Source organism: Nicotiana sylvestris, chromosome 3 (assembly GCF_000393655.2).
Source record: "Nicotiana sylvestris chromosome 3, ASM39365v2, whole genome shotgun sequence".
Classification (NCBI taxonomy): Eukaryota; Viridiplantae; Streptophyta; class Magnoliopsida; order Solanales; family Solanaceae; genus Nicotiana; species Nicotiana sylvestris.
Window position 1 is genome coordinate 185400981 of NC_091059.1, and position 12531 is coordinate 185413511.

The following is a 12531-nucleotide window of genomic DNA, read 5'->3' on the forward strand; positions in this document are numbered from 1 at the left end:
AGAACTTTTGTCATTTAAATTACTTGCAAAAGCTATTGCAGCCCAGTTGTCAGGCACACGGGGTAGAGTCATTCTTTCACGCTGGAATCTATCAACAAAGTCTCTGAGCAACTCTGAATCCCCTTGTTTGATTTTGAAAATATCTTCCATTCTTTTCTCAACCTTTTGAGCTCCCGAATGTGCTTTAATAAAAGAATCTGCAAGCTCAGCAAAAGAATTTATAGAATTTTCAGATAAAAGAGAATACCAGGTTAATGCACCCTTGGTGAGTGTTTCTCCAAATTTCTTGACCAGTACTGATTCAATTTCTTGTTTGGTCAAGTCGTTGCCTTTCACGCCTGTTGTAAATGCAGTCATGTGGGTCTGTAGTACCATCATATTTCGGGATGTCAGGCATTTTGAACTTTTTCGGAATTGGAAGGGGAGCAGCACTTCGCTTCCAAGGTTGTTGTGAGTATTTGTCCATGTCAACTCCCTTTATTACAGGCGGAACTCCATGGATTTGCTCAATACGCTCATTTTGTTCTTTAATCTGTTTCTGCAAGGTTAGTACTAAATTTTGCAAATAGGAATTATTTGAATTACCTGGTCCCCCTTCTTGTGGTTCACTGGTGGTTCCTCCATTCCCAGAATTAACAAGACCAGAACGGGGATTCTCCAATGTATTATTATTAGGAGTTGGTGTGGGTGGTGCAGCAGGCAATCGACTAACTAGAGCCTGAAGAGCTTTGCCAACCTGTGCATCAATTAGCTTTTGTAAAGCTTCATTTGTACCTCCTTCAAAATATTCAGATTGTTCTTGTTGATCAGCACGGGATTCAGTAGCAGGAGTTCCTTCACGAGATTGACGTGGTGAATCTGGAGGGGAAGGAACCACGTCACCTTGATTTTGATGGATTTGATTTTCATGGTTTCCCAATGTGTTATTACTGTTATTGTCGTTGTTGTTTGACATGTTGATAAAAGATGAATAAAACGTAGCTTCAAAGAAAAGATTATCAGTTTCCCGGTAACGGAATCAATTTGTTTAACCAAAAATATGATTCTTTGGTCAAAGTTAAAGACAAATAGAAATTCGGGCTACTGATAATCAGGAAACGAAAAAGAAATAATAGACTTTTTGAGAATGACAAATAAGCAGTAGATAAGTTTGTATTTTAATGTAATGTTGATGGTATCCTCTGTCCTTACAAATGACCTGACCTCCTCCTTTTATAGTTGATCCTAAATAAAGGAGTAATACATTAGCCTTAATGAGACAATTATGAGCAATAAATGACATTAATAAGATGTTACACAATCATTCCTATTTAATACTAATTCTCTAACGTATTGGGTATTTAATATTGAATTTGGACTCCTTTTTGTCATCATATTCATGTCTTCAATGTCTTCTGATCTCTTGGCTTTAAATGACCTAAATAGGTACGAAGCTTGTATTATTCGAATTGCCACTCGTGCCTATTTAGCTTTCCTTTCCTCGTATTTGTTGTCACTCGTACCTCTTAACTGATCATCATGTTTTGACCATTTGACCAGTCCTCGTGTCATGTCACGTCACTTTCAATGTAAATTCAGTTTTTTACCTCACTTTTTTGGCCAACCTCAAATCTCCATAGATCCACTTTTTTATGCTCACGTCAGAAATCATTATCTCGAAACTTAATCAGTGTTCTAAAGAAGAAGATATGATACAGCTGTATCAATCATCACCTAACATATAAGATTTTCCTGTAGTAGCTTAATGAGGAGTGCCAACTGACTGTTGCATTCAAACCCTACCATTAGTAGCCTAACTTATACTTGTTATACATCATATCTTCCCTGCTAAATATACTATTTTTTCATTTTTACATAATTTGCTGTCCCTTTTTTGGGTCTTTTATTAGAAAATTATACACTAAAAGCTTCTAATTCCAAGGACAATACACTAGTTTCACCAATCAAAATTAGTCATGTGACTCCACTTTGGTTTTGGAGCCTATACAACTTCTGGGAAACCCTCAATGCCCATGGTTACATTTTAGAAATTAGGTCGGTCCAATAGCTTCGTTATAAACTCAAACAAAAGAATGATATATCCCTCCTTATAAGCAATTTGGAGCAACAGTAAAATTGTTTTCGTATGACCTATAAATTACATGTTAGAGTCGTGGAATCAGCTATTAACGGTTTGCGTCCGGTAGGCTGCCTACATCAAACCTTCTTGAGTGTAGCCCTTCTCCCGACCCTGCATGCATGCGAGCGAAATGCTTTCGTGCTCAGGGCTGCCAAGTAGGACTAACAAGCAGAAATACAAATGTATTGGACATATGAGAAGCTATGTAGACATGCATAATCTCTTGCTCTTTGAGCCTTGACGATGTACATAAATTATTGGTAGGGGAAAAGTAGCAATTCCCTAGAAATTGGAGGAATTTTTCGAGAAGAAAGTGATGCTGCAATAGGAAAAAGGGTATAGTAAAACCACAGTACACATTCAGTGAACCAACAGAGTGAAGATACGATAAGTATTGGGGAGAGCCTTTCTTTTTTCTAAGAACATTCCTTTTGCGTATATTGTTTCGTACATCTATTTGCATTTCTTATCTGAATACAGTGTATGTGCAATAGAGTATAACGAAAGTTACCTGATCCTATTGCTGTAAGTGAGCAGCTGTTGATTAATGATACATAGTAGTAGTACATAATATTATATGATCTAGTTTGCTTAAATATTAAGTTGTACACAGAAAATCCAAATATTTTTTTAAAGTAATCCCAATGCATTCAGCCATCGCTCCAAATTCAGCATTTATCTTCTTTTTTGCGTGGTTCTGATTGGCTTTTTGAGAGAAATTCATTACTATCCGATACTTGCAATCCCTTCGGGATGGCGCGTTGGAGGGCGGTCATCCATACAGATAACCTGGGATCGATCCCCCCTCAATGTCTTCTGGGTCGAGCTTGTCGCACGGGACTTGCCTAGTGCGGTTTACGTCTCCTGTGTGGTTTGCAGGCTATTACACAGTGCGAGATTTACCTAGTGCGCACAGAGTGCTCACTCGAAGGCCACAAAAAAAATCTCATACTTGCAATCCCTTCGGGATGGCCCAGTTGGTTTGGAGGACGGTCATCAATACAGATGACCTGGGATTGATCCCCCCCCCCCTCAATGGTATAACAGTGGAAAGTTTACCCAATGGGCACAGAGTGCTCACTCGAAAGGCAAAGACTGTAACGGCTATGGGTTTTCTTGGGGTTCCAAAAAAAAACCCATACTTGCAAACACATTTTAACAGTTGACCAAATTAAAAATTTAATTGTCTCTTTCTTTTTAAAATTTAGTAGTTCCACTTGGTTCTTTGTTTCAGTTTTGTGTTTTGCATGGTTCAGTTGGATACTTACTATAAAAGCGGTTTTAGATGTTTTAAGACGTGAAGCTTAATGTCTTATAGGTATTTGCTAGTATAACTGTGACGCTTAAAAGTTTGGTTTTGAATGAATCAATTTGCATACAATTCCATCTTATAATTAGTAACTTGCGAACTAAATCGGAGGGAAAGCAGAGCACATATTTCATATTTGTGTAACATTTCTCGTATTTGGGTTCAATGTTGTACTGTCCTTGTATATGTTGTGTACAACGCTAATTCAGTGTGGCCGCCTTCATCTTAAATTTAGTGTACAGAAGCAACATTTTAGTTCACCATGCTAAACTACGCTTGCTTCTGCCAACTTCTTCTGGCTCCGGCCAAGAAGTAACTCGTAATCCTGCAAAATATAGAGATATAAGTTTAATAAGGAATGAAAAAACATAACCTTCTGCATTTTATCATGCTACTACTGAGGCTCCAAAAGTGCAGATATCCTGAGTAACTCTGTGATCTGTGTGCACAATTTTGTTTTTTTTGGTTTAACACTATATTGGTTGGAGAACTATAAGCTGACGCAGAATTAGCAATTATAAGTAAGAGGCATGCTTGACGTCCATGCTTCTAAAATTCTCTACCGCAGCAAAGATGACAAAATTTGATCAAATATACTATCAGTGGACAAAAACAACTGTGAGAACTGACCTGTACAATAGCTTGGGCACAAAGCTTTCCTGATAAGACAGCACCTTCCATTGAAGCCAAGTATTTCTGTTTTGTGTAGTCACCAGCTAAATAAAACCCCTCAATAGGAGATCTTTGCAAGGGCCGACAGGGTTCACAACCTGGCACAGTTTTATAAACAGACCTGAGAGAAAAAAAGCAGATTAATCAGGATTCAGAATAGGAATAGATTCCATGTGGACTGTAATTCTCACATATTACACAACTATGAAAGCAAAATGATTACTGACCTTGGAGTTTTGACAACGTGATACTTCAATATTTTTGCTTTGCTCTGATCTGCCGAAATTTCGTCAGGGAAAAGCTTTGCTAGTTCCTTCATTGTAGCATCAATAATTTCTGAGTCACTACGATTTATCCACTCTTCTGCAGGTGCAAATACCAATTCCAACATAGACTGATTGGGGTTGTAATATTCCTGCAGAGAGACCAGTTATATCAGAGGACCCTAAAGAACACATGAACGGTATAGTGGGCTAAGTTGTCATCCATTCTTGATTGTACCCAAGTAAAGGAAATAATTTTTCTCCCCACTCACTCCCATATGCATATCGTTCAGCCACTTCCCCACCTCTGCACCTTTTTTATGTTCTCATTTCTAAAGATTCAATGTAGTCTTGCGGCTCGCCTAAGCTAATCCGAGAGTAAAAGTAATCATCTCAGGATAGTTAGAGCAGTCTGATCTCCAGGCTTTAGTATTACGACATCATTATTAATTATCTATTTATATGTAGAACGTTAACAGATAATCAAAGCTATATGGCATAGCTGTCTTATTCTGGGTTAAAAATAGCGAGAAGATCCCACTACTTCTCCAACTTTTTAGTAACCACTGCTTTATATTTTGTACACATTTTCTAACAAAATTAAGAAGTAGGCTTATCACCTCTCTCCAAACACTGAACACTGCAGGTAAAACTGAATTAAGCCCCCCTCCCCCCCCCCCAAGGGTCCGTTTGGTGCGAGTATGAAATGCAACCACAGACTGAGAAAGCGTTTTCCCCTCCTTCAAATTATTTCAAAATTTAGCTAAAAGAAACTACTTTCCCTGCCTTAAGTTTCATCACTCTTTCTTTACTTCTCCTTCGAAAGTTGCTTCCTGTAGAGCCCCTGTGCACAGACAGGAGCATTGTCCTGACTATTCCGTACATACAGAACCTATATCATTATGCATCCTAAATGAAGATTACAATAGCAGCAACTCATACATAAATATAGCAGGACACAGATCTAGCAGCAACTCACACATATCCAACAAGCATTATGCAATTTACCAGCAACTCATACCCAACAGATTAGACCAGTATGAATGGTACAGACGAGTCAATACCTTACATGTAACAGACATGTCAGCATACACACTGAGCAATGGGCTTCTGCATGAAGTAAAAGAGAGATTGAGCAAGGGAACCATACAAGTATCAGGAACATCTATAATCTTGCTCCACCAACAATGGTGCCATTAAAAAAGTAGGGGAACATAGTCAACATGTAGCTGATGAAACGTGGCATGGATACTCCAGTCCATTATAAATGCCTTGGAGAAATGGTCATCATAACATGTCAGGTCTGTCCTTGACTGAACAAACGATTAGGGATGTGGGGGGGCAAAAACAAAAGGTTTTCGAACCAACCCAAATTTCATAGACCTTCAATTTAACAAAGGCAATTTACATGATATGGATCTAATGTTTCTAGTGCCAAGGAAACTTGCAGGAAATTGATAATATATCTTCATTGGATTCCTATCTATTGATGCCAAATGTATTGCTGGATGCAAAGAAGAAAATATCTCAATGGTTGAAGTGTGTGATATTTTAGACAGAATAACTGACCTTATGGGAGCATTTTTCTATGGTGAAAAATCATATAAGCGGAAGAGACATATTTGTTTATATTAGATATATACAAAATCCATTTCAATCCAAAAGATAAATAATATTAATAATATAAGTTGCAAAAGAATTGGACCAATACAGGAGGAAATTTTATAAACTTTTATTAGGTTTTCCCCTTTGGCTTATTGATTAAAAACACTATGGTAGAGTACTAAACAAATTGTAAGGGCTCATAAAAGATTTTGAAAACTACCTACCAGAATTGGCAAAAAAAATTCTTTCAAATGTTCACGAGAGAAGATGAAGAGCCACAATTTACGATGTTGTATTTAATAAGAGACCGGGGAAGGAGGGCGGGCGGGGAGGGGGGGGGGCTAATGTGAGAATGTAGTCATGGACACGCAGAAACTGCTCTGGAACAATAAAATTGATCAAAAATGAACCTGCTGAAGAGCAGATTATCAGATGTGTTCTTCAGTTTTCTGTCAAACCTGCAAATTAAATTTATACAAATCTTTTCAGTAGGAATCTCAGCCACTAATAGCTAAACAATGGTAGTTCTGCTCATCAAAGTTGAACAGACAATTGCAATGTGTCCAATCAAAGTTTGGGAAAAGCGTACATCCATAAGTTCCTCATTCAAGGGAAGTTAACACAATACCGGAGGACCACATAAACATGTACGTATAGACATTAACAGGCACATACATAGATATGCTAGAGGAAGAACAAACACTGAAAAGTAAAATTTTCATCACTAACCATATATGGACATTTATCACAGGAACTCCCACTAGCTTCTCCAACTTTTGGAAATATGGGATCTCTTTCCACTCTTCAGGCAAAAGAAGCTTGAAGATATCCACTAATCGGATAATCAAAAGTCAGCAAAAAATTATAAATTCATATTAAAAATGTGAAAACTGGAAGCATCGATGCTAGTATAATGGATATTATACCTGGAGTGGCAAACACAAAAGCATCTCCTTTAATTGTACTGCCATTATTCAGTATAAAACATTTGACACTTCCATCCTCATTCAGCTCAATCTTTTTTATTCGTGAGTTTAGTCTGACTTGGCCACCTTTTGACTCAATATGTTCAACAATCGGCATGCAAAGTCTCTCAGGAGGGTTACCATCTAAAAAGGCCATTTTTGAACCATGTTTCTCCTGCAGATTAATAATTCAAATATATCAGAAAAGTTAAACAGAGTGGAAAAGTTCAGAAATAAGTTTCCTGCACCAATATGTCAGGTCCCTAACATGATTTACAGCTTTGGTAGGATTATATCCCTTTCTCTCTTTTTGTTTTGAGGGTGGATCAGGATTCTAACCTGAAGAAATCTGTTCAAAGCAATCAAAATGCACTGCATCGAAAGCTCGTCAGGGTTTATGAAGTTAAGTGCCTTTGACATGGCAATGAACACCTCATCTGTCACCCTATCAGGCACACCCTGAAAAGCAATTAAGCAAATAGCTGCTGCTGAGATTTGTAAGATGTATGTTGTTAGAAAAAGAAAGGCAGGTAGACAATTCTAACATGTGAAATCAACAACATGCAAGTCAACTATGTCCTCAAGGTTATGAACTTTAAAGAGTAAGATAAAACGATCACGCACTTGCTTTCTCATCCAGTCCTTAACACTTAAACCGTCTTGAGCTTCAACATAAGATTGCCCTCCAAGCATTGCTGGCAAGAGTCCAATAGCAAATTTGACTTTTTCGGGCCACGTAAGCATTTCGTTGTTCTTTAGTATGGCCAAAATTCCTGTAGAAGTAATAATGCATAGATAGAGAAATGAGAATAAGAGATACAGGTAGAGAAATGAAAATAAGAGATAACATAACTGGCTTATGCTTGCAATGTGTAAAAACCTATACAGACACTCAATCACTTTAGCTACATGCAGAAATTCTGATCAAGACGTAATGAACCTTTATGTTCTTTTGATGTTAGCAATGTGCCAGAGTATTAATGGACTAATCAATTTCATGCCTTATTGGGGAAGTTTGCATAATCAATGCAGAAGGGAGAAATTTACTCATGATTAAGTACTTACCATTTAATGGCGCAGGAAGAGCTTCAGGAAAATCAAAGCGGCTGAACTCCCCTGGCTTGTTAGGCATCGCAAATATCATTGAATGTTCCTTCCACTGCAACCGATCATTTATCCCTAGTTCTCCAAACAGGTTCTGCATATTTGGGTAAGCCCCAACTTAAAGGAGATGCACCAACTTGTATGAGTCACCATACGAAATTAACAGATAAAAAAAGATAGGCAAGGCAGAATACAGATCGACTGACATATTGGCTATTTGCAAAAGACAAACAGGGATAGCTATCTGATTAATGGACAAAAGAGATCTTGAAAGAAACTGTTGTACTAGAAGATTAAAGTATGCATTCTTGAGGAGTCAAACTTACAGAATATGTGCAACCCAGTCTCATACCAATCTCCATCATCATCTTTCCATGCAGCTACCTAAAAGGTAGGTATAAGTATTCAGGTGCAGAACACATAAAGATTAATGCTAATTCAATCTTTTAGCCTATACAACTAGATTCTTGGTGACTGCTTCAGTAAGATAAAACTGACTAACATAGTGCTCTATACCAAAAACATCAGCTAATTCACATAGCATCTCACAGAAAAGAATGTTTATATGAGAAATGCAACCAACAGGACAGGTAAAATTGACTCAATCTTAAAATAATAGAGAATAATAATAATAATAATAATAATAATAATAATAATATACTTTCCATATCTTTTACCTAATATGCTGTACTATTTTCTCGACAATTAACACTATTAGTAGTAAAGCTGGAAATTTTTAGGACAGATCTATTTCCTCCAAAAATAGAGAGAGAGAGAGAGAGAGAGAGAGAGAGAGAGAGAGAGGAATAAAACTAAACTGAGAGAAAGGAAGACAGTCAAAAATAGGAATAGTGAACACCCTTGCAATTGTTTGAGCAACTGAATGTTTAAAGAGTATGAAAAATGATTTTAAACAAAACAAATAGAAGCCTTCCTGAAAAGGGACTATCAATAGGGAAGGACACAAAAGAAAAAGGAATAAAATTAAAGGAAAGAATGGATATTCTTCACCTTTCCACCTAGGACATCTCTTGCCTCCAGCAATATCGGTTTGTGACCAGCATCAGCCAGATATTTTGCTGTAGACAAACCACCCAAACCTGATATTCCAAAAAAAAAAAAAAAAAATTGAATTAGAATCATGCTACAGCTTCTATTTGTCTGAAAAGGCCATGTAGTACCTCGGCTAGCATTCTTTATTATATCTTTTATAGTACAGCAGAATGTATCATGCATATAACATTCTTTCTTTAGGTACTCAGATAATCAACCAGTTGATGACAATACAAAAGAAATGATCGGCACAGTACTATGCAAGCCAAGTTGAAGAACAAGTTCAAAACTGCTAACCGGTCAATGGTCCAGCCTAGTAAAGATGAAATATGAAGATCTCCTTCTCATCTTTTTCTCACAGATTGCAAGCCTTAGAAGAGTGCAACCCCTATATGTAACTCGTTTGACTTTTCAATGGGTTTTGAAATTTTTGGAACTCTAAGTACTCTGATTATAGGTATTGTGATATCAATCTTGCACAAGGTATTGGTTCATTGGCCTCCAATATTTCAGAATGATCCATTGGACATGCCACCCAATAGACAGCACGTTCACCCGCTTATCATGGCTCAGATGATAAGAGAGAATAGACATATATATGATAAATGGATCTTGGGCCTAACTCAACCCCAAAAGCTAGCTTATGAGGCGAGGATTGTCCAAGACCATATAAGGAGACCAAGGACCTCAAATCCCACCGATATGGGACAACTCAACACCCCACCCCCCTCCCCCCACACCCAGGCTTGCAAACTGGAGCGTGGACAACATAAATGGGAGCCCCATATCGGTAACAATAAATGGGATGGGCCTGGCTCGGATGCCATGATAAATGGACATTGGGTCTAACTCAACCTCAAAAGCTAGCTTATGAGGTGAGACCAAGGACCTCAAATCCCACCGATGTGGGACAACTCAACAGTATAAGAGTGACGGCAAAAATAGTTCAAAACAAACTAATTTTCAAATCGCTCCTAATCTAATCAGTTGGGACTTGCTGATTAGTTGCAAAATGGCGAAGAACTAAGAACCTAAAATTTTGCGGTACAAAACAGTTAATCAGAAAAGAATGCACAGGTAAATATTCTAGTGATAATACAACTAATAGAATGATCTTCCCTCCGAAAAAAGAAAAATGAAGACTACAAATATAGATGACTGGAAAAAATCACCTGCACCAGCAATAACAATCTCCAATGGTTTAGTTGGGCGTGAGGAAGTACGAAATGATGATGATAATAACGCCGCCTCCAAATAGTTAACTGTATTGTCTAGCTCTGGTCTTGGATAATCAATGCAGACTACCTGAATGGCAAGATATACTTCTCTTATTTTAGAGAATATATGCCCAAGATCATAAATTCAGAATCACACTTTCGCATTCAAAACAAACCTTTAAAGGATTAAAGTCCTTTGTCAATCTTCTGGTCATGGCACTGGGAGTACGAATCCTTAACTTATGCCCCATGGAGTCGCTACTACCAAAACATAACAAATTCCTTTGCAAGTGACCATCTTGACTTTCAGTTCCCAAAGAAGACCTCGAGCTCCAAAGATAAGCTGAATTACCTTGGACTCTCAAATTAACGGCAGAAACAAGTCCAATTTGGGGCATTTTACTGAACAAAATAGCAGTAAATTAAGCCTGATTTCAGTGTAAGAAGATTGTCCCACTTGTGAACCTAAATACTATGTAGAATTCCTTTTCTTTTTCAAATATTCTGGTTCTTAAGCATTTATTACACAAATTTATATGCAAAAGTAAAAAAGATTCTAGCTTTTACGGTCCATATAAAACTTGTTCTCGCACTATGAGTAAAGTTATCCTTCACCCACAAAATCAAGTTAAAATTTTAACGAGTAGAAAAACGAAAGAAAATAAACAAGATCCTAAACGGGAAAAAGAGAGCTTTTCTCAAGTAAAGCATTCAGCTGATGTAACCAAAGAAACCAAAATCATTTCTTACCTCGGTATGAAACCGCCTAGGAGTTGTGGTTCACGTTGTGGATTACAAACCAAGATTATGCTAAAGTTGTAGGAAATCGTTATGCACAAGATAAGCAAAGAAGGAAAAGCAAATAAGTTGCTGTGTTGAAGTTAAAAGAGTTAAGAGTGGGAACTGAAAATTTGTGGTGGTTTGGCAGTTACCCACAAAAAGATACCCCTGATAAAGAATTGCTGAATCTTTTGTGTATAAAAAACTAATATTTGGTGGAGATGCCTGAATTTGGTGGTTTGGCCACTTCCGTTAATGGGTCATTTGTTTGCTATTTAGCTGGAAATATGTTATCTTCCTTTAATCCTCACTCCCAACTCAATTTGCAGTAACTCGCACTGGACCGGCCTTTATGTTTGGCTAGACTCCCAAAAATGATTGGCTATTCCTACCATAGCCACACTTGGTGGATAAAACACCTCTCTCTCTTTTTAATTTCTTGCTTTGCTCATTCCTTCTAAGATTTGACCACTTTGAATGCATTGTTAGGTATATAGTAGATATGCCCTAGATCCAATATCATATTTGATGATTTGAACATGTTTTTGTGAACGTTATTTGATATAAAAGTATATGGCATTTGATATTCTTTTATCATAGTTATTTTTAATTGTTTGATTAACTTGATAAGGTCCTTGATTAAAATTTTGAGTCTTGTCATCATGATGGAGATCATGATAATGCGAGTAAAGTTTCTTATAATTTAATCTAAATTTGTTCTTGATCGTACGATTATTAATTTGGACATTAGTAATCCGGTTAGATCAATATTTATGTGATCGTCTTTATGAGATAAAGATTAGTTGATCTCATTAACTAAACCACATAAATAGATTATGCATATAGAGATATGATCATTGAACTGACTCATTGGATAATTCCTAATGGTTAGAATTACCATAAACTGTCAATAGGATATTTTCTTGAAGAATGTAATGTAAAAATTTCCTTTGACCTAAGATCGTCATAGCAACTGACAAGTTATTTCTTGTGCTTTGATACTAGACACATATGGCCCTAGGGCGATAGTTGAAAGGATATTGGGTATGATTAATGTTACAACTCATATCCACATGTGTTAGTTCATGTCATATATTAGTTAACATAAATCCAAGAAGGAATTATCTTTGAGATGATAAGAAGTCAATCCTATTGGTCTTAAGTGATACAAGAGTGTATAAGGGTGATTAACCAGTATTAGAAGTTAAACGAATCAAGGATGTTGTAACTCGTATTTTCAGGTAATCTAGCGGTGCTTAATACACTCAAGAGGTCATTTATTAAGGTATTTTAATCATATAATATCCGTATCATAAGTCTTGAAGTCAAACGAGTTATGAAACAAAAGTCGACAAAAGTTGTCGCAACTTAGGTTCATAATTTTACTTAAACATTAGGTCAAATGTTTCTAATCTTTTCTCAAAATTTACAAGGAATTACGGGG

General features: G+C 36.9%; 1 protein-coding gene across 2 annotated transcripts; it reads right to left on the minus strand.

The window, feature by feature from the left end:
* Positions 1-3533: 3533 nt before the first annotated feature.
* Positions 3534-11407, minus strand: LOC104248773 (15-cis-phytoene desaturase, chloroplastic/chromoplastic). Of its 2 annotated transcripts, none has more exons than XM_009805089.2 (15): positions 11058-11407; positions 10484-10709; positions 10263-10395; positions 9049-9137; positions 8364-8421; positions 7999-8154; positions 7558-7706; positions 7273-7392; positions 6895-7108; positions 6698-6800; positions 6379-6426; positions 5428-5473; positions 4328-4515; positions 4059-4221; positions 3534-3753 (listed from the first exon to the last, which is right to left on the minus strand). In XM_009805089.2, the coding sequence occupies exons 2-15, from the start codon at positions 10703-10705 to the stop codon at positions 3694-3696; spliced, it is 1749 nt and encodes a 582-aa protein (XP_009803391.1). In that variant the 5' UTR covers positions 10706-10709; positions 11058-11407; the 3' UTR covers positions 3534-3693. The 2 variants fall into 2 exon arrangements, with proteins under 2 accessions (XP_009803391.1, XP_009803390.1); XM_009805088.2 differs by having other exon boundaries at positions 10484-10735; positions 11058-11147.
* Positions 11408-12531: the final 1124 nt, after the last annotated feature.

Bases quoted from the DNA above. Each gene is read 5' to 3' on its own strand.
- LOC104248773 (XM_009805089.2), bottom strand. From the start codon at position 10,705: ATGCCCCAAATTGGACTTGTTTCTGCCGTTAATTTGAGAGTCCAAGGT. The intron at 8,155-8,363 runs GTAAGTTTGACT...ATCTCCTTTAAG, and splicing joins GACTGGGTTGCACATATTCT to TTGGGGCTTACCCAAATATG. The intron at 3,754-4,058 runs GTCAGTTCTCAC...TATATTTTGCAG, and splicing joins GTGCCCAAGCTATTGTACAG to GATTACGAGTTACTTCTTGG.